We start from the raw sequence: 27,398 nt of genomic DNA, 5'->3' as shown, positions 1-27,398 counted from the left end.
CTTTAAATGGCAGCATCCGGCAGAGGAGGGGACCTTTCCCTCGCTTCTCAGGGCCTAGCGACACAGGACATTGAACATGGATTTGAGGGAAGGGTGCTTCACTGCCGCTTTCATTTTGAAGGGAAAGTAGCTTTGCCTGGTCGAGAAGGCTCTCAATGGCTACTGGTCCTGCTGGCTCTATGTCACCTCCAGTACCAGAGGCAGTGAGCCTATGTACACCAGTAGCTGGGGAACATGGTTGGGAGGGTGCTGTTGCACTCATGTCCCTCTGGTGGGTTCCTGGTCAATAGCTGGTTGGCCACTGTGTGAACAGAAAGCTGGCCTAGATGGACCCTTGGTCTGACCCAGCAGGGCTCTGCTCATATGTTCTTATGTTAGCTGATTGGTGGGAAGGGGCCATCAAACTGTAAAAAGCCATCTCTTCTCCTTTCCCATGCCCTGCAGCAGCACCCAGAAAGGAGTGGGGTGGGGTGGGATCTCCCAGCCAGGAAGTGCCCTGGGCCTCCCCTCTCCCCTCACAGTGCCTCCTCCTTTGGGCTGAGGAGCAGGGAAGTGGGCAAGCAAGAGAAGACAGCAGCGGCTCCTACATCCTCTCTCTTTCCCCTTTCTGGTCACCACAGCAGGGAGGACTGGGCCCTTAGTGCTGTCCAGGAGGGCGTGAGCCGCCGCTTCTGTCTGCTCGCTCACCCTCTCTGTCTGGTCGGTGCAACGTAGAAGGTCTCTGAAGGAGCAGCCGCCTCATCCTCGCGCTTTGAGTGATGTGGTGGTGAGAGTGGGCCCGTCCTCCACACCTTCCTGTGAGAGAAGGTGAGTGAGCGGGCTAAGGTGGTGGCTGTCCACCAAGCGGGCAGAAGTTCTGGGGGTGCAGCACTTGCCCGTCTTTGGTTTTGAGAAGTCGTCACTGGAGGCTTATTGACATTTTGTAATATTTCCATTTACTTACAACTATGCAGCATAGGTGGACTGGCGGAGGTACGGCTTAAACACTCCAACAGGAAGTCAAAAGCCACCACTCCCACATCAGATCTCCAGAGAGGCAGCCAGCACCCCAAAATGCTTCCAGAGCCCAAGCCTCAGCTCAGCCCTTTTTCTGTGGGTGCTTCCGGACAGAGGGCCCGTAGTGCTACCAGTCAAATGCATTGTGTCACTTTTTTTTTGGACGGGGCCATTATGTTAATTGCGCAAATGCAATTGATGTGCATGTGTTTTGCAAATAACTGCCCTTTCTTGAACCCCCAACCCCACAATCAATGAATTCTGTTTTTGCTTCTTCCATATCCATATAGAGTAGCCTTCCCCAACCTGGGGCCCACCAGATGTGTTGGACTACAACACTCAGCACCCCCAGCCAGCGTGGTTGGCTTGGGGATGCTGGGAGTTGTAGTCCAACAACACCTGGAAGGCCCTAGTTGGGGAAGGCTGCCATTGAGACTCAAAAGTCAAAGGCTGCAACTATGTTTCTAGGGAGATAGGAATGTTTTGCTCAGTTGTTTCTAGGCGGGTAGAATGATAGAGATAAGGAAAAAATTTAGAGCCTTTCTACACGAGGCTTTTACTGTGTGTTCATGATTGCTCACTGACAGTAGTTTGTGGATCCTTTACATGACATCATCATCATCATCCAAGGCCTCTCCTGTGTTTTGTAACCATTACTGTGTTTTTTTCCTAATGAGGAAAGACTGATATTTTTCTCAATAGCGTTATAGAAGCCTCATGTAATTGCGCTATACCACAGCACCACCTAGTGGTTGTATAATGGAATGTATAGAAAGGCAGAGAAAGACCCCCCCCCCCCGGAAAAAAATACATGTAAAGAAGCCAAGCTTAATCCCGCAAAGAATCCGGATGCAGAAGCCTCAGTAAAAATGCGGGTTTAAAGCCTCATGTAGAAAAGCATGAGGCTCACACACAGCCTAATGTTTCCAGCTCTGGATTGAAATCAGCTATATGTAGCAGGGGATCACGGTAGGGAGGAGAAAGTGCTCTAACCTCCCACCCAGTGGCCCTTAGGGTGGCCAGATGCAAACGAGGGCAGAGCTCCTGCACTTTTAACAGTTGTGTAGAAGAGGGGATTTCAACAGGCATAGCTTGCACGATAAGCCACACCTACTACAATTCCCTCTTCTACACAATTATTATTTATTATTCAAGGATGCTCTGACTTGGATTCCTGCACTGAGCAGGGGGTTGGACTCGATGGCCTTGTAGGCCTCTTCCAACCTTACTATTCTATGATTCTATGATATATATATATATATATATATATATTTTATACCACCCAATAGCCGAGGCTGTCTTGGTTAATGGTGCAGGAGCCCTGTCCTTGTTTGCGTCTGGCTGTATGGGGCACTGTCCCATTTGTTTGATACTGGCTTTCAGATGGTTAGAGCCTCGTGTGGCGCAGAGTGGTAAGCGGCAGTATTGCAGCTGAAACTCTCCCCATGACCTGAGTTCTATCCCAGCAGAAGCCGGGTCTCAGGTAGCTGGCTCAGGTCGACTCAGTCTTCCATCCTTCCGAAGTCAGTAAAATGAGTACCCAGCTTGTTGGGGGAAAGGTAGTCACGACTGGGGAAGGCAATGGCAAACCACCCTGCTATAGTCTGCCATGAAAACATCAGCATAAGCAGTGTCCCTCTAGGGGTCAGTAATGACCCGGTGCTTGCACAAGAGGAACCTTTCTTTCCTTCAGATGGTTGCTTCCAACTGCCACCAGATTACAGCATCAGAGTCCCGCTGATACTAGACTTTTTATTTGCTTTTCTCTGTGAATGGAACAGAGGAAGATAAGACAGTGAAATACTTCACTCTGGAACTGAAGGTTTTAAGCTGCAATGTTTGCAATGCTGCCCTCTGTTGGAGAAGTTTAGTGCGCGCGCTCTCTCTCTCTCTCTGCAATGCATGTGTGTATAACAATTGTCAGGGGAGGTATGTATATCCACTACAACTTTAAGACTGCAGTCCTCCAAACAGGAGCAGCAGCCAATAACAAGCACACCCAACAGAAAATAATATGCCACATATGCTTGAATTGCCCCTTTTCTCCTGGGATAGCCAGCATTTTCTGGTACCTGTCTCTGATCAATTACTGTTTCTATTTTGTCTCCTGGGCTGGTTTTCGGAGATGTCTTTTGCACACTTGTGTTAGAGATCTGTGTAGGACTGGCTGTTGCAGAGTAAATGAATGCAGGATACAGCAGACAGGAGGTGGCAGAAGAGAGTCAGCAATATGTAATTTGAGTGTCACTTTCATCTGTGAAATGTTGGAGGGTATGCACACAACTTAGTATGAATTGATTTAGTTGCAGATCTATAGAACAAAGATCATGGGATTGTCTAAATGAAATGGAATGCATCAGAGGTGAAATACATAATAACCAGGCATATTAAATACATAATAATAAAGTGTAGCATCCTTCCTTAAATTTCACTGTGACATGTCAAGAACACCAATATGCATTGTGAAATACACATCAAAGAATGTTATAAAAAGTTCCAAAATAAGGCAGTTTCTCAAAGGCAGTGATAAAAAAATACTGTTTCAACTACAAACCTGTTGGGAAGCTAGATCAATTGCCCATTTTGATCAGCCTTTAATAATTCTAGGTTTGCACTTGAGTGGTAAGAAAAAGATCTGGATCAGCTGCACAAGCATACAAAAAGTAAAAGGAACAGAACACTTATAAACATAACAATGTACTGATGAAGTAAAAGCAATGTGTATAAAGAAATCTCCTTGTATTTGAAGTATTACAAATAAATACAGACTGTATCAAATCACACCTCAGCATTTATTACATGGCTGAAATGTTGAATTTATTCACCATTTCTTGGCACATCATTAAAAAATCTCAAAGGATTTTTCTTTGGGTGCTTCGAGATAAGACTTTTTTTGTGCAATCGCCCTGCCTCGTTCACAAAATTTTATGAAGGGTCAAGATGACGTTGTCTTCCATTTGAAACCCTCTTGTGTTTTCCCACAATTTCTTCTGTCTTTTTTCCTTACCAAAGAAACTCCATTAAGGAAGGAAGGACCAAATAGCTCCACAATGTCTTTTGATTAGTCCTGCTCAGAGCTGTCTGTGTGGAAGCAATCCCCCCCCCCCAATTACAGTACGGATGCTAAACATTACTTTTAGTGTCATGGTCTTTAGTATCATGGCTCCTAAACAAAGTCCATGGCTGGATGAAAATTCACAGCACCATCTCCAAGTGTCAATTCCCTGAGTTCTTTGGGGTAAGCCACAACAGTTAGATCAATATTGAATGGTTTTAAAACAATTTAAATGGGTAAGAAAGATGTACCCAAATGAATCTGACTGAAGTGGGATAAGATTCCAGGAAACTCTAGCCTACTGCATGCTCACTTTTACACTGTTTGTACACTGGACACTTCTAAACTGACTCCAAAATATTCCACACTGTTAGCTGTCAGATTAAAGGCAGAGAGATGGTGATCTCATAGGAGGGCTAGTGCAAGAGACACCAGGAGAAGTGTCACGGTGCGGGTTTTGTACAGTCCGTCATTCTGCTCACCACCGTTACCAGCCATTGTCCCTTGCAGCCAGTTGGCATAGAAAGGCACTGAAGTGTAGACACCGGCACGGTTGCGCCTGGCACAGCCATCCCCCCAACTCACAACCCCAGCCAGGGTCCAATATCCATCACGTTTGCAAACCAAAGGTCCCCCGGAATCACCCTATGCAAGAGAGATGAGAGTCAGCATGTGGTTATGGGAAACCTTCCAAGATCAGATTTGGAAGACTGGTTAGATGAGGTACTTGGAATAAGGTTCAAGTCTTATCTCAGCCATGTATTCACAAGGTGGCCTTTGGCTAGCTACTATAGAATCTGTAATATTTGGGGTAACACTTGTGGGATATGGCCTGTCATACTAGATCGTGAGGTTGGCTGAGATAATGGAACTCTCTTCACTTGCTTTGTACGTGGGGAAAGGGTAGGCATGAGTGGGGCTGCATCTGCTAGCAATGCCCACTCCATGCTAATATGCACATTTGCTGTGGCCCAGCCATTCATGCATTCAGCATAAGGCTCCCTCCAGGTGGACAGGAGGCCCTACTATCTAGGGTTCCCATCCCCATTGAGGGAACTCCATGCAATACATTTGTACATGTGTAGACCCCTTGCATAGTGAGGCCAAATGTGTGACCAGCAGTTATATGATCGGCATGCGTGTCACTGTGGAGGGGATGTGGCTAGAGGGTGTGATCCCATTAGACCCCCACATGTAGGCCCTCTTCCCACATATGGAATGCAGGAAAAGGGCTTGAATGTGAAACACTTGGAACAGTCTAAGGCAGCGGTCCCCAACCTTTTTGGGACCAGGGACTGGTCCGTGGAAGACAATTTTTCCACGGACGGGGGGGGGGGGATGGGACCGGGCCGCAGTAGGGGTGTGGGAACCTTCCTTACCTTGGATCCGCGGGGGGGGGGGGCGATCTGTCTCTCCCCCTCTGGAATCCTCGTCGGCCCTGGACTCACCGTGGAGTTGCCGGCCGGCTCCAGCCAGGGGAGGACTTCCAGCTGCTGGGACACAAATGGCGTCCGCATAGCGGGCACCATTTACATTGCTGTTTGTTGCAGTGATAGGCTATTACTGCAAAGAACAGGGTTGGAGTTGGCCGGCAGCTCTGTGGCAGCTCTGTGGACTTGCTGCGGAACGGAGCCGGCCAGGGCCGGCGAGGATTCTGGGGCAGGGGGGAGGGACGGATCGCCTCCCCCCCCCACGGACCCAAGGTAAGGGGGGGTTCCCACACCCCTACTGTGTCCTGGTCCCTAACAGGCCATGGACCGGTACTGGTCCGCGGCCCGGGGGTTGGGGACCCCTGGTCTAAGGCACTACCTAAAAATGAACTTTTACTATATTCTGCGGGATATAGTTAATCAGTTACATTTGGAAAGCTAAAGATGTGCCTCAGCACACAGATTTTAACATTATGTTAACATATTATGTTAACATATGTTTAACATACTATGTTTCACGTAACTATTCATAAAAAATTGCATTCCCCTTTGTATGAGAGAGAACGGGGAGGGGGGTGCCTCTTGCAAGACGAAGTCTGCTGTGACCCATGTGCACATGGTCTAAAAAGAAAGAAAGCCAGTGTTTTCTTTTGCGGTGCAATCCTGCCAGGATGCCTGTCAGTCTCCAAACTTGGAGGCTGCTGGGCATCCTGTGAAGAACAGGAGGAGCGTGGAGCAGAGCTCCTCCCGCTCTACATTTTGGCTAGATGGGCTTTCTTGCTTGCCTACTGTAGCTGGGGCTCTGCAGGGCAGGATGGAAGGAGGCCAGGGAGGCTGGGGGATAAGCTGGCCTCCCCAGTCCCCTCCCCTCCTGGCCCACAGAACCAGCCCCTTTCCCTCCTCTCTGAGGCCGTTTTTGCAACCTTGGAAAGACAGCCACCATGGTTCTCTCCATGTTCCGAGGTTGGAGTGCTGTCTCTGACCTTGGATCCAGGAATCTGAACTATCTTATGGCCCCCAGACTAGGTGCCATAAGATTGTTCTCCCCGAAGCAGTGGTTTTTCCTCATATGAAAATGTATAAAGATTATAGCACAATCCTATATGTATCTACGCAGAAGTAAGTCCCACTGAATTCAACGGGACATTCTCAGGTATGTATGCATAGGATTGCAGCTAGGGTGGCCATGGGTCCTACTTTACAGAAGACCATCCTTCATTTGAAAGGATGTTAGAGGACTGTCCTCTAATTGAAAGCATCCTCTATAATTTGAAGAGCTGTCCAGTCCAAGTCTGGTTTAAAGATAAAAGGTCCAAAAGAAGGGAGAACAGAAGCCCTCAAGTTGCCCATCAGGTCTCCTCCTGATTGCAGTCCTCTCCACTATGGTGAGATGTATTGCATTTCTATTTAAATTTTAATGATTATTTCTAGATCTGCATCTATACATATACATTAGCACATGCAAATCATATGCAAACATGTGTCCTCTTTTTTGTGCAAGTGGCAGCTAATTGCAGACTTAATAGATTACTTAATTAATGAGTTGACCGAACTCACAGGATTACTGACTAAGATTTCTTGAACTGGGTGGCCACCCTACTATTTATTGTTATAATTTCTCTACTGGAGTACAGGAGAGACTCCAGGACTAGAGGATGGCATCTCCCAGGAGACCAAAGTCAGGAAGAAATGGCTGGAAGAAATGGTTACATCCACATGGCCAGTTTAACAAATCCATAATGCATTTAAGGGCCAGTCTCTTCTCAGGATAGCGAGGAGGCCTGAATAGGGCTTCCTTTTCTGAGCAAGAGTACACTTTCGGACTGTTGGTCCTTATCAATAAAGCTAGGCCAGAACCTGCATCTGCAATGGCACTACAAGGAGTAGGTTATGGAGCATCCTACCTGGCAGGAATCCTTCCCACCTTCTGGGTAACCAGCACAGATCATATCAGACTTGATAGGATTCATGCCCACGTCTTCCTCTGGGTCAATATTATAGAGAGCATTGCATTCATCTCGGTCTATGATTGGCACCTCGAGTTCTTGAAGAGCTTTTGGGGACTGCAAATTCTCTGTAGAAGATAGAAGTTGAAGAGCTTTGTTTACATGGAATACAGGGACAGGAGGCTTTTTGTGCATATGAATGTACATAATTTTTGCAATGAGCATGCTGTGGAAGAAAACCCATCGCATCTGGGGCTAATGCGCAACCTTCTCCCTTGGACTGAGCTCAGGAGAAACCTGTTTTGAAATGTTTGCCTTGTTATTTTGCTATCTTAGGGCAACGGGGATATCATTTTCCTGGAGTTCTTGAAGAACTCCAGTCAATTGCTTCAAAAAATATTTTTTTCAAGTTGTCAGGTATAAATTTAAGGCATATGTTAATTTTATCATCATTATTATTGATATCGGTATTAGGCTCTTGTGAGTTACCTTTACCTTCTTATCTTGTCTCTTTAGGTGTGTTATTGGAGAGGTACTTAGTCCGGCTCCACAGTAATTACTTATTAACAAAACTTTCTCTTTCTGATGAAGGACGGAAATGGCATCAAATTATGGAGTTGTCGTCACTGTTTATTATTATTATTACTATTACTATTATTATTATTTGCTTAATAGTAATACTGATGTACTAAATGCATTTCTGTGTATATTCACATGTTAATATTAAGAGATATTTTCAAATTGTAATTACTTGAAAGGTAAATGTATATTATTTATTATCACTAATTGTTTAAATCACTTATTTTTCCATGGTGAATGCTGCACCATCTGTATTTCCCAAGTTCACCAATCTATCATCAATTTTGACTCTGTGTTTGCAGTATTGTCAGATCTACATTCTTGCTACACAGAGGTGTTTTTTTTTTGCAGTTAATTGTAGTGTTACCACACCTGGCTGTGTTTTTCAGATATGTTGGTACTTCTACATGTTACAGCTAGTCTGCTTGGCATGCATATATCTACTTTTTACATTTATCAAATATATTCTTATCGTGAGTTTCCTTGTTATATTGAGGTTCTGTTGATCTGTTTGGTGCCCCTTAACTCCCTACATTGGCTTTCCTTTCTGTTCCCGGGTCTGGGACAAACTCCTCCTCCTCACCTTCAAAGCCTTTCATAGTCTTATCTCCCTCCACCCCCAATTATCTCTCATATTTTGATATATCCCTGCCTGTGATCTTTGCTTCTCCGCTCTCAGCCATCTCAAGGTCTGCCATCTCAACCCCTCTGACCTTTTCTCCTTTACCAGCCCTTATGATTAGGACTTTCCCCCTGAACAATGTCATGATGTTCTCTTTGGTTTCCCATCCCTCCTCCAAACCCTTTCTTTCCATAAATCCTTTTGAGACCACTCACCACAAGGAAACCATTTTGGCACCATCCCACTGATGGCTCTAAGAAGATAAATCTAGAGCTGCTGGATCAGACCAGAGGCCTATCTAGTCTAGCACCATGGTATCCTTCTGGGCTGCCTCACTGGGATGGGACTTGGAGGCATTGTTTTACAGTGGCTCCATTCCTTCTTGGAGGGGCGGACTCAGAAGGTGGTGCTGGGAGACTCCTGTTCGATTCCCTGGCCATTGGCTTGTGGGGTCCCTCAGGGTTCTGTTTTGTCCCCCATGCTATTTAACATATACGTGAAACCACTGGGAGAGGTTGCCCGGAGTTTTGGGGTTCGGTGTCACCAGTACACTGATGACACCCAACTCTACTTTTCTTTTCCATCTAATTCCAAGGAAGCTGTTGGGGTGCTGAACCGGTGTCTGCTGGCAGTAATGGACTGGATGAGGGCAAACAAACTGAAGCTTAATCCAGACAAGACAGAGGTGCTCCTGGTCAGTCGAAAGGTAGATCAGGGAATAGGGATACAGCTTGTGCTGGATGGGGTTACACTCCCCCTGAAGACACAGGTTCGGAGCCTGGGTATACTTCTGGATTCAGCCCTGAGCCTGGATGCCCAGGTTTCAGCGGTGGCCAGGAGTGCATTTGCACAGGTAAAGCCAGTGCGCCAGCGGTGCCCGTTCCATGAGATGTCTGACTTGGCCACAGTGACACACGCCTTAGTTACATCCCGTTTGGATTACTGCAACGCGCTCAATGTGGGGCTGCCTCAGAAGAGTGTTAGGAAACTTCAGCTGGTTCAAAGAGCTGCGGCCAGACTGCTGACTGGGGCTGGTTACAGGGAGCGTACAACTCCCCTATTCCTGGGATAGATAGTGACCCTGGCAGTGAGAGAGCGCTGGAGGGAGGCTTGCTGGACGCTTGGCACAGACGCAGGGAGCGACGACAGGTGGAGGGCGCTGAAAGGAGGCGTAGCGCTTGTCTGGTGCGCAAACAATGGTCGCGTCCTGAGGACCCAAGGGAAAGAGGTAGGATCTCTCCCTAGCCCATAAGTTCAGGGTCTTCCCATGATTCTCCTTCAGACAGGGACCAACTGCCTTACCTGGAGCTTAGGCTACTCTGCTGTCTTTCCCCAGTGCTGTTCCTTGCTTTGGCGCTAGCGACTAGTATTCTAAAAGAGTAATAAAGTAATAAAGGAATAAAGTCTTGGAAAGAATTCCTCGTCGTCTGTGTCTTGAGTTGGCTATTGGTGGGGACTGCAAGAGGCAGCTAGGGCGCTCCTGACAGCTCCCAGTCTGTTTCCGGGCACAATTCAAAGTGCTGGTCATGTCCTATAAACCCCTATACAGCTCGGGTCCAGATTATCTGAAAGACTGCATTCTCCCCCATGAGCCTACTTGTGCCCTGAGATCTTCATGGGAAGCCCTTCTCGCCATCCCACCATCATCACAGGCACGCCTGGTGGGAACGCAGGAGAGGGCCTTCTTGGTGGCTGCCCCAAGGCTCCGGAACTCCCTTCCCAGGGAGGTGAGAGTGGCACCCTCCTTGATATGCTTTCGTAGGCATGTAAAAACTTTTTTGTTCCAGCAGGCCTTTGGGGATAACTAGTCTAGACCTGTGAAAATGTGACATATGGATACTATTTTTGTTGTTGCGGTTGTCTTTTAATGTTTTAATATTTTTACAATTTTAATGTTGATGATTTAATTATATTTTTAACTTTTGTATAGTTGTATTTCTATTTCTATTTATAGGTTTTAATTGTATAAGTTTTAATGTTGTAAAGCCACCTTGAGTCCTAGTATTGGGGAAAAGGCGGGATATAAATATAATAATAATAATAATAATAATAATAATAATAATAATAATAATAATAATAGCAGCAGCAGAAGCATCCTGTTTCCTATAGTGGCCAACCAGAGGACTATGGGAAGCCCCAAAGCCAGACATAAAGGCAATAGACCATGCCCTCTGTTGCCCTATCCCATTATTGTTCCCTAGTGACTGGCATTCAGAGGCATGCTGCTTCTGATCTTGGAGGGAGCATATAGCCATCAGGGCTAGTAGCCATTGATAGCCTTGTCCTCCATGAACTTGTCTCATTCCCTTTTAAAGTTGGTGGCCTTCATATCCCGTGGTAGCAAATTCTTTAGTTTAACTCTGCGCTGTGTGAAGAAGCATTTCCTTTTGTTTGTCATGAATCTCCCACCATTCCGCTTCATTGGATGACCTTGGGTTCTGGTATTATGAGAAAGGGAGGGAAACTTTTCTTCATTATTTCATTGTTCACACCATGTAGAATTATATAAACGTCTATCATTTCATCCCCCCTCACTTTTTTTTCTAAAGCAAAAAGGCCCAAACATTGCTCTTTCCTCATAGGAGAATTGTTCGAGATCATTTTGGTGTCCTTTTCTATACCCTTTCCAGTTTTACAATATCCTTTTTAGACACAGTGACCCAAACTGCATAGTACTTCAAGTGTGGTTGTGCTTGGTATAGAGGCGTAACAGTATTTTCACAGCAGCCACACACTGGGATGATGTTTGTATTGAACTATCTGCCATGACCCCAAGATCCAGTTCTTAGCTGCTCACTGCCACCTCAACCCCAATCAATGTATATGTGAAGTTAGGATTTTTTTTTTTTTTGCCCCAGTGTGTACCACGCTACAGTTACTTACATTTAACCGCATTTGCCATTTATTGCCATTCACAAATGAATTGCTATTAAATGCTTTTGAAATGTTCACGTTAGGCATTGCCCAATAAATTAATAAATAATACATCATTCATCCATTCATTTCATTTATATCCCACCTTTTTTCCTCTTTGAGGAACCCAAGGTGGCGTACATAATCCTCCTCCTCTCCATTTTATCCTCATAACAACAACCCTGTGAAGTGGGTTGGGCTGAGAGTCTGTGACTGGCCCAAAGTCACCCAGTGAACTTCCATGGCTGAGTGGGGACTAGAACCCGGATCTCCTGACTCCCAGTCCAACACTCTAGCCACTACACCACACTGGCTCTCAAGATAAAAAACAATACATTAATAAATAATAAAGTATGAATTATTAATAAATTAAGCATTGCCCATTTATTATTGTAGTTGGTTAACTAGTTGTTGCAGCGATAAGATTCCCGGTTTACTGGGAGTAAGGCTGTGGGGTGTGTCGTCTCAGCGGGAAAGAGGAGAGTATTGGGGTACTTGATATTATGCTGTTGCTCTCTTTTGATGTGAAATTGCTATCAAACTGTTTTGATACGTCATGTCCATGCTTTGCTATGTACTGCTGCTCTCATTGTTACGTTCTTCTGTGTTGTGTGTCACTTTGGGCAAAATCGCTTCCAGAAAATCAGCATACAGATATAACCCGATGATGATTATAATGAGTTCTGTCCTGCAATGTATATGCTATACTGAATTTACTCACACTCTTCCCTTGTTCTCTTTAGCCCTTTTCCAGCAGTTCAAAATGAGCATTCAGTGAAATAAATGCTCTGCCAACACATGCGTGTTCATTAGAAAGGTTTTCAGGAAGCCTCCACGTAACCAGGAATTCTGCAGGGGGCACTTCACTGTTTTTGAAAGACTGAAAAGGTCTTCTGTCTGTTGTGATCACCCCAGCCATGGCAAACTTTAGATTATTCTAAAGTTTGCTTTAGGGGGACCTATCTCCCCCACCCACCCGCCCCATGCTGTAAAACACCATGGGTTGGCTCCTGTTGAGAGCAACTGGATTTAAGCTTGTTGTTGTTCAGTCGTTCAGTCATGTCCGACTCTTCGTGACCCCATGGACCATAGCACGCCAGGCCTTCCTGTCCTGCGCACTCTCCCGGAGTGTGCTCAGGTTCATATTCATTGCGGATTTAAGCTAGTCACGACTAACTTCAGTTCTTTTTATTTCAATGGGTCTCCTGTAAGCATGGCTCAATCTGGATTCAACCCCATGTACATTGATGGTGTGTGTTTGTGTGTGCTAGAGAGAAAGAGAGGGCAAGCTCAGGGCCAGACTACATGGGATGTTATTCATGCTTTTAAATAAAGCATGTTTAGCCTGGACACTTTTATTTTGGAGAAACAGAGTAGCGGGACCCCAATCTGAAATGTGCTTCCACTCCTGATCGGGGCCTAGCACTGGTTTTCTGCTAGAAACTGCCTCCTCCCTAAATCTTATTTGCCCTGGGAAGGTGCTGTTTGCAATAAACAGCACTTTTGAGGAAAAAGAGCAGCCAGGAGGGAGGGAGGGAGTTTCAGCACAAAACTGGTACGAGCCCTGACCTGGATCGGGAGCATGTTTCATACTGGGGCCCCACAGCTGCTTTTTCTCCAGAATAAAAGTGTTCAGGATGAGCACCCTTAAAAAAAATCTGAATAAGGTCACATGCAGTACAGTCCTCAGAGTCTAAGGGGCCATCTTCATGACAATGGAAGGAGAAGTGTTTCAGGGTATTATCTGCATTTTCACGGAATCCGTCAGGGACACACAAAGCAAGAAAAGCAGAGTATACTGTACCTAAACCCCTGCTTTTCATGGGTCACACAGCGCTTGAAATCAACATACTTGTGGGTTGGGTGGGCAGAGTAGAACTGAATCTCATCAACCCAGCAAGTGCTGCTCAACCAATGAGAGAGGCTTGTGTCCTGCCCCTGTCCAGGCTCCCGCCTGCTACTATGTTATAATGAATGGGAAAGTGACAACAATTCTGAAGTGTTATGTGCACTTTGCACTGAAGAAACTAAAATCCCCAATTATTCAGTACAGCATCTGAAGGCTCACCCTGAGAGCACCCCACCAGCACAATTTTGCCCCATTCCAGCAAGCAGTCAGGGAGTTACAGCTCCAACCCCCCTTTTCCAAACCTGCACACTTTTCAGTGAAGAAACTGAAATCCCCAGTGAGAGGACAACAACAAAATAGCCCCTTCCTTTTCCTCACCTCCTTCACGAATCTGTCCCCACCCAGTGACCCAGCATCTTGTTCCTGGGGAGAACTGTACAGAGGAATCTGGCAGGCAGACAGGAAGGATGTAGTCGGTGAAATTCAGTGAGGATGCCAGCTCCACTAAAGCGATATCCCCCATGGAGCCATCATGGCCGGCGTAGTCAGGGTGGGTGATAACCTGTCGCACGGCAGATATCATCAAATTTGGAGAGGGGGCAGCAAGCATATAGGCACCCAGTTGCACTTGGTACAGGTCTTGAGTCCTGGAAGTATGAGAATAAAACTGAAATGTAACATAAGCCAGGAACTTTGGGCTTTTTTTTAAGACCCGAGACCTCAGATCCTGTCTTGCTGAGACCACAAGTGGGAGTGCTTCATTTCTCTGAGCTGCTATGCACTGGCATTGCTGACCATGCTGATGATGCCCTTGTAATCAAATGCATTTTTTAAAAATGCCATTATTAGCATTTTTAGTCCGCTTCTGCTTTGCATTCGTGGTTACGTTTTCCTCATCACGAGCAAAGCTGCAGCTTGTGAGATAAGCCTCAAGAAACAGCAGGGTTTCTGCGTTGCACATAAATCTCATCATTTCTTGCAACTGGCCTATAGGGACCCTCCTTCATTCTCTCCAAGCTCAAACGCCCAGTCCTTGTACAAGAGGAGTTAAATAGGCTTGTATGGATTTATTTTCCTTTCTGTACAGCTGGAGGGAAAGAGGTTTCTGCAGGATCAGGTGACGAGTCCCTATTTCCAAAGCTGCAAATGATTTAAGAAGGAAAACAATTCTGAACCATTGCTTGATTTTGCTTGGAAATGGCTGAATTTTCTTTGCTCTGAACAGAACTTTTCTCAACATCCCACGTAGGGATACTCTTGGTTTTATGGGGCTTTTAAGCATAAAAGTATTGCATTTGGCAATACTTAACCCCACATTTCAAGGGTTTTCTCTTTTCTTAAAAGTAAGTATCCCTCATTCAGTCCCCAAATTAGGAAGTGTTCAAAATGTAACCTCTAGCGATTTTCCTACCAAACCACATGGGAGTAATGAATTAATCCATGGATCAAATTTAGGATCCTTTATCCAGCTTTAATGGTGAGGAACTTTGAACTAATGAAACAATTCCTGGATTGCACCCTAAGGTAAATTCTCCTTGCAGTTCATCCTTATTTTTGTCATGATCCTTCATCCTCCCCCTTCGCAATCCACACACTCCAGAATACCAGGCTTCAGGCTCACTACTTTATTAGTTAACAACTAGCTTCCTTACAAATGTAAATTCTAGGAAACTCTCAGACTGCAATGAAAACAGCGAATCCACACATTTACAAATATCAATAGAGGAGCTGAAGTGGAAGTTAGAGAAGTTGCCAGCAGTCTCAGCAAGAACTTCTGGGCCAGACTAGCTTTGCAGGGATGCCCCTCCTTTAAGGTGGCTCCCTCCTACGTAGGCTTTCATGAGTAGTCAACCTAGTGGAGCGTCTGAGCTCCACCTTTAACTTTTCCTGCTTCCCTCTGCGACATACCCTAGCACTCCTCAAGCCATGCCCCTCACTCTCCTCCTCCCCTGAAACCTGGGCCCTCATGGAGGAGGAAAGGGCCCCCCGTTTAGGCTGAGCCATCTGTGTGTCAAGGTCTTGGGAAGAAGGCCTTGCCATATCTGAGCTCACTAGAGAGGGAGCCCCCTCTGCCTTCTGACTGTTCCCATTCTGAATCTGAGCAGCTAGACATCTCCACATGCTCAGATTCATTCCTGCCAATTTCCCTCCTCCCTTATTTCTCTTAAAAAAAAAGTTGTTATTGATTTTTTTTTTTTTACAATAAAACATAAGTAAACAATAAAACAACTTGGGAATATATTGATTACAGTCTGTCATCAATATCCTGTATGACATTACAGAGACTGCCTCACTTATAATCCATTCATTCTGCTCTGTTCGTATCCTGTTATCCTATCAAATCTTTCCATAATTGACTATGGGCATCTACACCAGTGTTTTGTTGTGTATTCATCATTCCTCAACCACGGAATTTGCCAGGTCCTTTACATGATGTTGTCCCCCCCCCCCCAGTGGTTGTTCTGCATTTCCACCCTGCTTTTCCTGTACTATTTCATAGCATGGAAAATGCGGCATTTTCTCTTATTGCGCCATGAAAGCGCCAGCCTATGTACTTGCGCGATGGCGAAATGAAGTGCTGTGTGTGGGCGTTTGTGGGGGTGTGGTTATGATGATGACGATAGTGACAACAACAGGGTGGGAGTGTCACCCCGCCGCACCTGTGCCCTTCTGCCGCCTCATTATTTATTACTGTTTCCTGGCAGAACGGCATTGCGGCATTGCACTAATACAGCATGGCTGAGAACACAGGGTTTGTAAAGCTAATGGTCAATTGCCCATTCAAGACCAAGCCATCCCAAAATACTTTGCATTACAACAGGGAACAATATATTGTGGATGGGAAAATTCATTTCCCCCAGCTACTGCGAGGATTGCAACTAGGGTCAGAGGGAACAGGGAATCCTGAAGGGGGTAGCAGATGATGTCAGTGTCCTTGTTAATAAAAAGTGTCCCTGTGAGCCCTGATTCCTCTGCACCACTGGGAACAGGCTGCCATTGCTGGGTTTCACAGAGGCACTGTAGGGCTCAATCTAAGAGGCTGGAGAGTCAGAGCATTTCTACATTAGGCTTTTATTGCATGCTTGTGATAGGTCATCCACTAAAGTTTGCGGGTCCTTTACAAGATGTCGTCAACCTCCAGAGCGTCTCCCATGCTTTTTGAGCTTTATCCCACTTTTAAAAAGATAGGAGATCAGCCAATAAGAAAGATTAATGTGAGATATCAGCAGTGTATAATAATGGCGTTGAGCTATAACACAGCCACTAGATGGCTCTGTATAATGAATCATATAGAACATTGCCAAGAAAGGAAGTTTTCAATTCAAATCATGTGTCCTCCATGTAAAAGAGCCCATCGTAAAGAAACTGGAACCAGAAAGCTCCATTAAGGATGTGGGATTTTAGCCTCATGTGATGAACCTCAGGAATCAGCTCTGTATTCACTGTGCAAGACAGACAGCCACTCAAATGCCTTCTATCCTGCAAGTCAGGTGATCAGGAGGAACTAACCACTTCCTGCTCTATAGACAGCAGGGGCTGCAGTTGCTCTGTAAACAACGGGGCAATTTACCACCAGAAAATGGAGGCGCTGGCTTCCTCTCTATTGCTCCATGTCTGCATCACCACATCAGGTGGGCAGAGAGTGGTACAGCAGCAGATACCAACTGAGGAGATGTCATATGATACAAGAGGCCAATGGTGTTCCACCTGGTCCTGTAAAGCTGTTGACTTTGGCCTGGCTCCTCCATTTGAACAACCGACTGCTTAGGCGCAGCCTATCCCCACTGACTGACTGCATCCAACTTGCCTCCAGACCTGGAACTCCTCTCTCTCTTTCTCTCTCTCTGCCCCTGCCAGCCAGCTGGCCAGCCACTTACCTGCTTCTTCTCACTATGCTCTTCATTGATCTGCCTTGTTGAGACCAAGTCATTGACTGTTAGGAATAGAATACTAGCCCAGGCTTGCAGCTGCCTCTGGAACAAAGCTGTAAAATAGTTTCATAGGAACATATTTCAGATACTCACTGGAGAACGCAGTGAGCTGCAGACACCACCCACTGCTCGGCTATGAGGGAGCCTCCACAAACAGGCTGGTTGTTCACTAAAATGCTGACCTGCCAGGGCCATGACCCGTCGGAAGCGGCTTGCCCTCCGACAATTCGTGGAGATATCACTGGCTGCCCACAGACTGTGAGGAAAGGGGAGGAAAGAAGGAGATTTATAGCCTCCAGAAAAAGCTAGGAGGACAATGCCTAGATAATGATGTTGTGTGTGTGGATGCCCCATAAAAAGTGAATGAATGAAGCATGGCAATTCCGTACTAAACACTTAGTGTAGAAGCACCCCAGGAGTCCTGGCTCTTGATGGTAGCACCCCTTTCCTCCTATAGCAATTGTCACCAAAACTGGAAGCAAATCTGGGATTTCCCCACCCCCTGTCTTGCTTCAGCTATTGATAGAATGGGAAGACATTTTCTTGAGGTGAAATAAAGCCTCCAGTCAAAGAGGATGGTTGAGGAGGAAGTTGGTTTCCCTTTATAGCATGTGGTTTGACTCTGTAGCTCAGCAACATCTAAGATGGGACATCTTGTTTGCTCTAGCTTTCTGCTTGTAATCTTCTAGGATCAGCATGCTATGGGTCAATTGTGTCTAAGGGCGTAATCCTATGCATGTCTAAACATGCACAGGATTACACCCTAAGGATATTAACATGTGGTGTAGTTCAAGGAGGATCCTGTCTTAGGGACAGGATGGAGGTTGGGCTGGATGGCCTTTACGTTTGTACCAGCCCTATAATTTTATGAGACTCAGCTTCATTCATTCATTCATTCATTCATTTATTCCCCCTTGCTCCTTCCCTGAAATTCCTGTGCAGAAATGGTTTCCAATATCATCACCTACCTGCTTCTGAGCTAGCAGCACCTGGGGAAGACAAACAAAAGGAAGGTATTTCAGATAAGAGACACATGGTTTGCACGTAAGAGCAAATAGGGAAAGGACTTTGGTTGCAAACTGTTGGTCGTCTGTTGGCAAAACGAATATTGCTGACAAACATGCGGTCGCTATGCATTCCTAGCCAAGTTGCCTGGGTTTAGGCCATGGCTAATTTGCATTGGGGCACATCAGGGCTTGGGCTCTGGAACCTGCTTTGAATGTCAGGGTTGGAAGGTCAAAGAGGAGGTCAGCTGCTTGCAGTGCAATGTGCACATTCTCCACTATGGATGAGGAGGGGCAGATGGGCAATCGCTCTGGCAGCTAATGAACATGGCGAACATGTCTTATGGATTAAGGGAGCAATCCTATGGCCCCTAGATCGTGTCTGGGGGGCCATAGGATTTTTTGGGTTCCTGGATCTGAGGTCAGAAACAGCACTCTGACCTTGGAGCCCTCCCCGCCAGCGTGGAGAGAACCACACCAGCAGCCTCTCTGAGGTTGGGAACTCTACCTCAGAGAGGGGGAAAGGGGGCATTTCTGTGGGCAGGGAGGGGACTGGAGAGGCCGGGTTACGTTGTATCAGCAGGCCTATCCAACCTCCTTCTCTCCTCCTCCTCCGCAGTGTGCCAGCTAGACGGGCAAAAAAGTCTGCCTAGCCAAAATGCAGAGCGGGAGGAGCAGGAAGACGAAGATTGCCTCTGCCGCTTCTCTCCCTCTGCATTGGATGCCTGGAAGCCTCTGAGTTCGGTGGCTTATGAGCATTGGCATAGGATTGTGCCCTTAAACTGTTAGCACAACCACCTAAGTAAGAATTATAAGAATGACCAATCACACCCACCCGCACCCCATGGCTCATACCCACTGTATGGATTACATGCTATAGTGTCCATTTAGCTGTTGCAAGCTGAGCAGCAGATTCATGCTCTACAACTGTCCCCATTAACCAGGGAAAGTTCTTGTTTCTTGGTTCCTGTCCCTGGAAAACCAACAAAGTCTCTTGTGGTACCTTAAAGACTAACAAATGTATTATGGCCTATGCCAGCATCCCCTAACATGTTGCCCTCCAAATGTGTTGGATTTCAACTCCTATCATCCCAGCCAGCATGTCATTGGCTGAGGATGATGGGAGTTGTAGTCTAACACATCTGGAGGGCACCAGATTGCGGGGAGGCTGGAATAAGCTTGCTTAGAATACAGGCAATTCATCAGATGCATGAAGTGCTTATCTTGAGCTGCAGGTATATACACATGGCTGGGGTAGGGTAGTAAACAGTGAGATCAGAGGGAAATGCAATGCAGAAAATTCAGACAGTGACAATTCCATTATTAGCAGTGGCCATTCACAGAGCAGTTGTTGCTGATGACTCAAATGCCCTGGCATTTGGTAAGCTGTGCTTTCGGTGGACGCCTCATTAAAATCTTATTATTGTCAGTTGTTAGTGTAGTTGTCATTCTTCAGAGTTCAGGTCATTCCCCTAGAAGTAAAATAAGTGAGGAGCTGAAACATCTTACCTCCTACCAGACCGTGTGTAACTGCTAATAAATAATTACTCTTCTGCTGTAAGCTACAAGTCAAATTGTAATGGACTTCCCACATTTTTGTGGATATTGCACTTTTCCTGTATGTTTACCCTTCTTTCCACACCAGGGGGCATGATATAGCTACTGTTAGTTGGAAAGGCCCTATTCGCTGGAGGAACCATTTGAAAAAAATAAAACCGGAGTGATCCTCCAAAAACCTAACAGTGCAATCCCATGCATCTTTATGCAGAAGTAAAATGGGACTTGCTCCCAGGTATAAGTGAGTAGGATTGGAGCTAGGTGTGCTTTTCCATTACTACCCATGAAATGTTAAACAAACAAACCACACCAAAACACACACACACACACAAAGCATTGGATCCAGACTGAGTCAATCCATTCAAATTAATGGGACTTAAGTGAATCATGACTAACTTAAACCCTATTGATTTCAGTGGGTTTACTGTAAGTATGACTAAGTCAGGATCCAACTCAGTGTGTTTAATGTTCATTTTGGAACAGAATTGTGGATTGGAAGCATTCAATTAGGAACAAAAGAGATTGATAAAATGGTAGGACCAGAAAGTCCTATTTTTAAAATTAGGATTACAGTGTTATAGTACTGTAGTATTCTTTCAAATAAACTGGGGAGGCAAACAAACCAACTAACCTAGCCCCATATTTATCCTTCGCCTCCTGAGATCCTAACTGCTGCCACCAGGTAACAGTTTTATTTTTCCTGGCTGCCTTTGCTAAAACAGCCCTTTTATCCTTTGTAACTTTGGTGCTTCCTATGGACTTCCTTACTGACTCAGCCAACACACTAGGTGCCCCATCCCCACTCTGCACATATTCAGATGTGATATTGATTCCCCCCCCCCCCTTATCTGTCCCTCATAGCAGGGCGATCATGGAACGGTGTCAGAAAGAGCTGTAGTAGTTCTGAAGCAATAACTGAGTTGCAGTGCACTCAAGTTGTGAAAAGCGGGGAGGATGAGATAATGCTGAAACTGAAACAGAAGCTTGGTATCCTGGATCCTGACTGTTTACGTGGATGGTAATTACAGAGCGGCAGCTGACGCTCGCAGGTGCTCAAGCAAACAGCTGGAACTGAGCGCGGGAAATACAAGGAAATATAAGGATCTATGGCGGGGACAATCACATGCTTTGACAAACAGGCAGTGCTCACCACTTGGGGGAGTGCATGTTAGCAGCTCTGCATTAAAAATATCATCTAGTTTAGCCCTGAGGAGTGTGGGAAAAGTCACTAAGCGTGGGATGAAAATCAGAGCATCAGGGCAAGGTTAAACCACCAACAAATTTAGGGCTGGCCAGGGAATGCTGGGAGTTGTAGGACTCTTTTCTGACTAAAACATGCATAGGATTGTGCCCTTAGTTTTTACTAAAACCTTCTGGAAAACATTAAGTTAGACAGCTATTGTAATGATATTTCTAGGAAAATAAGATTTTAAGCCAGAATCTGGAGCCTTAATGTTTTTCAATGTTTTTTTGGTTTTTTTTGAAGGGGGCAGGGAGTGAAGAGCTGTGCAGGCACCATTGCAGGTGCCATGCTGGAGACCCCTGTTCTATGACCTTTCCCACCCTCTGGCAAGAACAGCCTTTAAACTCCAAATAAACCAATGTCTAAACAGAAAACAGCTGTTTTATAACAACAAACACAAAATGGTTCAACAGTTTCATTCTTTCATAGGAAGTGTAGCTTGGGAATGTTTAATGCGGAAAAACACACGCTGTTAAAATGTGGTGACGGGAAAAGGTTCTTCTTTCATATTATAGTGCTATAACACTCTTTCATTTACGTAGTATTTTTCGTGTGTGTGTTTGTATAGCCAGAAAAGCATTTTAGTGTTGATTAAAAGTTTATTAACAATAAAATGGCATTATAAAATGGTGCCAACCACAAAGGTTAGAGTTTAAAGGTTATTTGTGCTGAGCTGTGATAGGGTTACCATTTTGGTAAGTTATTGACCTTGTAAAAAAAAAAAAAGTTGGAAGAGGCATCTACACCTGTGGACACTGCACTACTCTTCTGATTTTCTCAAAAAAGTCAGACTTTCTATGGTAAGAAGGAGGATTACAGGAGGATTACAAATTGATGGCATCATGTGAACCATCATAAAATATGAGTGAACAATTACATTTATAACATTTTTATTTGATTTATTTGTATAATACTACTATAGGTATATTCTCACAATATTGATATTTATCTACTTTTGAATGAGTTATACTTTGGAATTGTAGAATAATTTTGATTATTGTAATTATTTGTAATTTACTATTAAAATAAAATTTAAAAATGTGGATGAACGAGCAGTGCTTAAACCACATGAAATGCCTAGTGTGGAAGCAACCCTCATATTCTGTATATTGCGGTGTTTTTTTTTGCTGATTGATAGTTCTTAATTTTTATGTTGTAAGTTGTGTTGGGTTTTTTTAATTTTAGAAAAGAGAAAGGTGGTGGATAAATGATTAATAATAATAATAATAATAATTTTAAAGTGTATGTGCAGGTAAATGCCTGTGCATAAACACTCAGACAGAGCCTGTCATTTCTCATACTTCAGCTGTTGAGGCATACTTTGAACTGTTGATAATATACTGTTTTTGTGAACTGCCCAGAGAGCTTTGGCTATTGGGCGGTGTAGAAATGAAATGAAATAAATAAATATTGAAAGCTAGTTATATTTTTCTAGAGTATTTTTAAACAAAGGAAACAATGCCCTCTTTGGTTTTATATTGGTGGACAGAGTGCTTTATATTGGTAGACACAGCCTTCCCTAATCTGGTTCCCTCCAGATGTGTCGGACTGTAGCTCCCATCATCTGGAGCCTTCAAGCTGGAGAAGGCTGGAATACAGCACAAAGGAGGCGGAATAAAGCCTTCAGTGGCTTTCACAATGGGAAGAGCCCTGAGGCAGTCATCCTTGTCAGAATAAAACAGGGCTGTTTACAGGAGTGATGGAAGGTATGAGGTTTCTGTCAGTTCATTTCCATCTATCCCTGCTTTTGCTGTGCATACACTCCCCCCCCCTTTTCTGATATCCTGTCTGTCTCTCTGTTTTCTTCTCATATTTGTTTCTTCCTCTTCTCTCTCAGGTCTCTCCTCAGTTTCTTCTCTATAGTTTCCCTCCCCCTCCAACTGACCGACTGACATTCCCGCCCAGCACTTTTCACAGCATTCTATGCCCTATCCTTTACTTGCCCCCCATTTTATTACCTCATAGCATTTCTTTCTCTTTCTTTCTATCCCCACCCTCCTATTTTTATCCCACCAGTCAACCATGTGGTCCCCAAAGTGGCTTACAAATCAAAGCATTTAGAACAATAGGTAAATAAAATGCCCCCAAAGTATCTCTCTCTTAGGGCGACCAGGTCTCCTACTTTACAGTCCTGTATTTGATGGGCTGTCCAGGCCAAGTCTGGTTTAAAGTCGAAGAACCAAAAGGAGGGAGAGCTGCAGGGACCTTAAGTTGCTCATCAACAGCTTGCATCTGGGCAGCAGGCTGAGCAGATACACAGGTCACCTAGTCAAGACTTCTCCACTATGGAGAGATATATTGTATTTCTATTTAAATTATAGTTATTATTTCTAAAATGTTATCTGTACATATAAATTTACCTGTGCAAATATGCAGATTGGCATAGTCTTATGTCCTCTGTTTCGGTGATGCTTTCTCTCTTTTTTGACGATGTGGAAGCAGCCACCCTACTCTCTCTGGGGTCAGTGGCAAACCAAGTAAAACCCCCAGCATCCCTGGAACTCAGTAGTGTGGCTATGTATCCTCTTTTACAAAGCACCATCCTCTATTTGAAGGGATTCTTTATTTGAAGGGCTGGCCTGTCCAATTCCGGTTTAAAGATAAAGAACCATAAGAACTGTTGCCCATCAACTGTTGGCACTTGTACAGCAACCAGAACTGTCACTTGAGGCACAGGTGAACTCAGTGGCACGGAGCACTTTTTATCAGCTTAGGCTGGTATACCAACTACGCCCTTATCTGGACTGAGATGGCCTAGCTACAGTTATCCATGCTCTGATAACTTCTTGCCTGGATTACTGCAATGCGTTTTACGTGGGGCTGCCTTTGAAAATGGTCTGGAAACTTCAACTGGTCCAAAATAGGGCAGCAAGATTATTAATAGGGACTGGCCAGTGAGCTCATGTTATGCCAGTACTTTTCCAGCTGCACTGGCTGCCAGTCCATTTATGGGCCTGATTCAAAGTGCTGGTATTAACATTCAAAGCCCTTACCGGCTTGGGGCCAGGTTACCTGAAGGATCGCCTCCTCCCATATGTGCCTGCCCAGACCTTAAGATCATCCTCAGTGGCCCTTCTCCGTGAGCCCCTGCCAAAGGAAGTGAGGCGGGTGGCTACTAGGAGGAGGGCCTTTTCTGCTGTGGCACCCCAGCTGTGGAATGAGCTCCCTAGTGAGGTTCGCCTGGCACCTACACTGTATTCCTTATGGCGCCAGGTGAAGACCTTTTTATTTTCCCAGGCATTTTAGCATTTTAGCTTTCTAGACTTAGCTTTGCTGTTTTAAAGCTGTATTTTAAATCTCTGCATTGCTGCTAGGTTTTATTCTGGTTGTATTGTTATACTGTGGTTTTAATGTTTTATATATTTTATATTGTTTTATTGTGTGCTGTTTGGTTTTAATTTTTGTGAACCACCCAGAGAGCTTTGGCTATTGGGCGGTATAGAAATGAAACAAACAAACAAACAAACAAACCTGAACAGGCAGTTGTGCAGGTCAGCTGGTCACAGTCTTCCACACAATGGTGAGGTGTACTGTATTTCTACTTAAATAATAATAATAATAATAATAATAATAATAATTTTCTAAATGTGTACCTATACATATACATTAGTGTAGGCAAGTTTTATACAAATTGACACCCCCTTTTGTCCTCTTTTTTTGGCAAGCCATATCCTTGTTTTTGGCGAATGAGTGGCCACCCTAGAAGTCAGTTGTATTACTGTAGCCCTTGGAACAAATCAGTCCCAGCAAAGGCTATATACTGGCTGGTCTGCCCCAGCAACTCTGCTTGTTTCAAGTCTTCTGCTGCTAGATCTGGGCTGGCTTTGCAAGGATCTTGGAAGGTGCTACTGGCTGCCTATTAGAAATCTGATGGGGAAGTAGTGAACTTTGGGACATATGTTGGAGTGTTCAGTGCTGGGATCCACTCTGTTCAGTGGCCTCTCCAGCCCCAGCCCCAGCAATGCTACTCCTCTAGACAGGCTCAAAGCTCAGAAACATTTAAACAGGAGAACAGAGAGGTGAAAACCATCTCCATCGCTTCTTCCACCCTGCTGGCAGCAGCCCGATCAGGCAAGGATACTTGGAAGCTTCCAAGATCAGAGGTGTCTGTGTAGCAGGCTGCCACCCCGTAGGATTGTGCCCTTAACTAATATCTTAGTCTTGCTCATCTTGTTTCTAGTGGTGGTGTCAGCGCCATGCCTATGCAATAGGAACCAGGCTGCTGGCTTTCTAAAAGGTACAGAGGGTTTATTTTGGTGGCAGTGGTAACAGGTTTTCTAGTCGAGGCAGTCCTCATCAGAGAGGCTCACCTGGAGCCTTCGTTGTGGTCTTCTTGGCACGAGGAGAAGATCTTTTTATTTTTCCAGGCTTCTTTTTAAATGTTTGTTATTGTGTTTTTAGATTTTTATATTGCTGCAGGCTTTTCCTTTGGCTTTTCCTTTGGTTTTATTTTGTGTTAAACTTGTAAATATTGTATATTAAGTTTTATATATTGTATATCAGGTTTTTTTTGGTGAACTGTCCAGAGAGCTTTGGCCATTGGGAGGTATAGAAATATAATTAATAAATAAAAATTAAACAAATAAATAAAATGTGGCAGGGAGTTCCATAGACCCATGTCCTGAAGTTTTAGTAAGGGATATATGGACAGGAAAATCTATAAAGTTTTCCCACAACCCCGGATTTCCCCAGGTATAGCCCAAAAGCATAAGTTCTGCAAATGTGCTCAGGCTAAACTGGTCTGGGTGTGGTCAGTGCCTGGATGTGAGAAATCGTCAGTCTTACGTTCCATAAAAGATAGGCAGGATATAAACACAATAAAGAAATAAAGCTTGAAAATAGAGGAGTGTTCCCCTATTCTTTCTTGTTATCTGCCATAGAGGTGAATCCACTGGTAAACAAAATTGGGTTGGATTTTCAGTGTAACACTTTCTCATACATACACACATAATATAGCTAAAGCAGGGACTAAATTGAACCAAGTTTCACCACAGTATCAGGTGAAGACAGGCATGGTGCTAAAGTGTGTGGATTTTCAATCCAAATTTTCTACCCTGAAAACGAATGTCTGGGAATGCAGGAAACTACATCTACCACACTCTATGAGGTCCATCTCTCTTCACTGTTTGTTTCCAGGGTGCCTCTGAGAATGTGCAGAGTGTCTCCTTGCCTAACATTGTATATCTACAACTGAACCAGCTCCCCTTAGATTTGTGATTCAGAGAAGGGAAGAGGCAGGGGAGAAGATGTGACTCTTCAGAAGCCCTCCCCCCACACTTCTTTTCTTTTAGAAATTGGCACGAGGGATTGTTCACCCTTACCACACATACCATGTCTCTCTCTCTCTTTCATCTTGGTCTTAGTACTAAAAGGCACCCTTCTATACCCTCCTCCTTTTTATATCCTTGAAAGGTGTGGGAAGCTTAAATCCCCATATTCCCCTGCCCCCTCCACATCTCCCCACAGTATCCATCACCTTGTAGCAGAGTCAGTTGCAGCAGCCACACCACCAGTCGGGAAGACACAATTGGCATGTTCCCCCCTGCTTCTGCCTCTGTATTCCGGTTCTGTCCTCAGAGTTGCTGTGCTCCAGTCAGTTTCAGGTAAAGCTGTTTTGCTTCCACCTCAGTATCTGTGCTATCACATTTCATACCAAAGGTGAAAGGGTAGGGCTTGTGGTATTTCCTCCTTTGTGAATCTGAGGATGCAATCTACAAGTGCCAATCCCTGAAACCTTCTAGACCTCAGCAGAATCCTAAATGCTGACTCTCTCCTACAATCTGAGACCTCCCATGGCCCCCCTAGTCCTAGTGTTGCCAACTTTTCCAGCAGGGTTTCTGTCTTCTTAGAATACCTACAGAAAGGGCAATCAATCCACATATCTAGCGTGAAGATGTTATGACTGGGAATAGTCTCTCCAGTTGGTCTGCCATGCAGCAGTTAAAAGCATAGAGAAACGAGGGCAGTTGATTAAGGACATATTAGTTGATTAATCAACAGAGTTTTAGTTGGGTAATCCATTTTGCACACCATCTGCATATCAATGCAACTGAGCTTTCAAATAAAAAAGCAACACCCTTTAAAATGTAGAGTGCTTTGAGACAGAGCGGTCCTAGTGCTAACAACCAGGAGGCATTGTACATTCCATCTTTTCTTAACAAATTTTGCATGGTAAGAAAGGAAAAAAAAAGAAGTGGTGGGAAAACACGGGAGGGTTTTGAGCGGAAGATGACAAGCGGAGTGATCTGGATACTCCCCCCCCCACACCACCC

General features: G+C 44.8%; 1 protein-coding gene across 1 annotated transcript; it reads right to left on the bottom strand.

Moving 5' to 3' along the window:
* Window positions 1–2,738: 2,738 nt before the first annotated feature.
* Window positions 2,739–26,793, bottom strand: LOC146341927 (serine protease 27-like). The gene is made up of 6 exons (XM_084805251.1): window positions 26,603–26,793; window positions 18,291–18,311; window positions 17,416–17,578; window positions 13,769–14,037; window positions 7,386–7,555; window positions 2,739–4,696 (listed from the first exon to the last, which is right to left on the bottom strand). Exons 1-6 carry the CDS (start codon window positions 26,658–26,660, stop codon window positions 4,457–4,459), a joined length of 921 nt encoding a protein of 306 aa, XP_084661377.1. The 5' UTR covers window positions 26,661–26,793; the 3' UTR covers window positions 2,739–4,456.
* Between the last annotated feature and the right edge of the window lie 605 nt (window positions 26,794–27,398).

This window comes from Heloderma suspectum, chromosome 6 (assembly GCF_057233095.1).
Source record: "Heloderma suspectum isolate Gila_16-S chromosome 6, 16-S_ref, whole genome shotgun sequence".
Lineage (NCBI taxonomy): Eukaryota > Metazoa > Chordata > Lepidosauria > Squamata > Helodermatidae > Heloderma > Heloderma suspectum.
The sequence above is the reverse complement of the archived record's forward strand: the minus strand, read 5'-3'. Positions and strand labels throughout refer to the sequence as shown.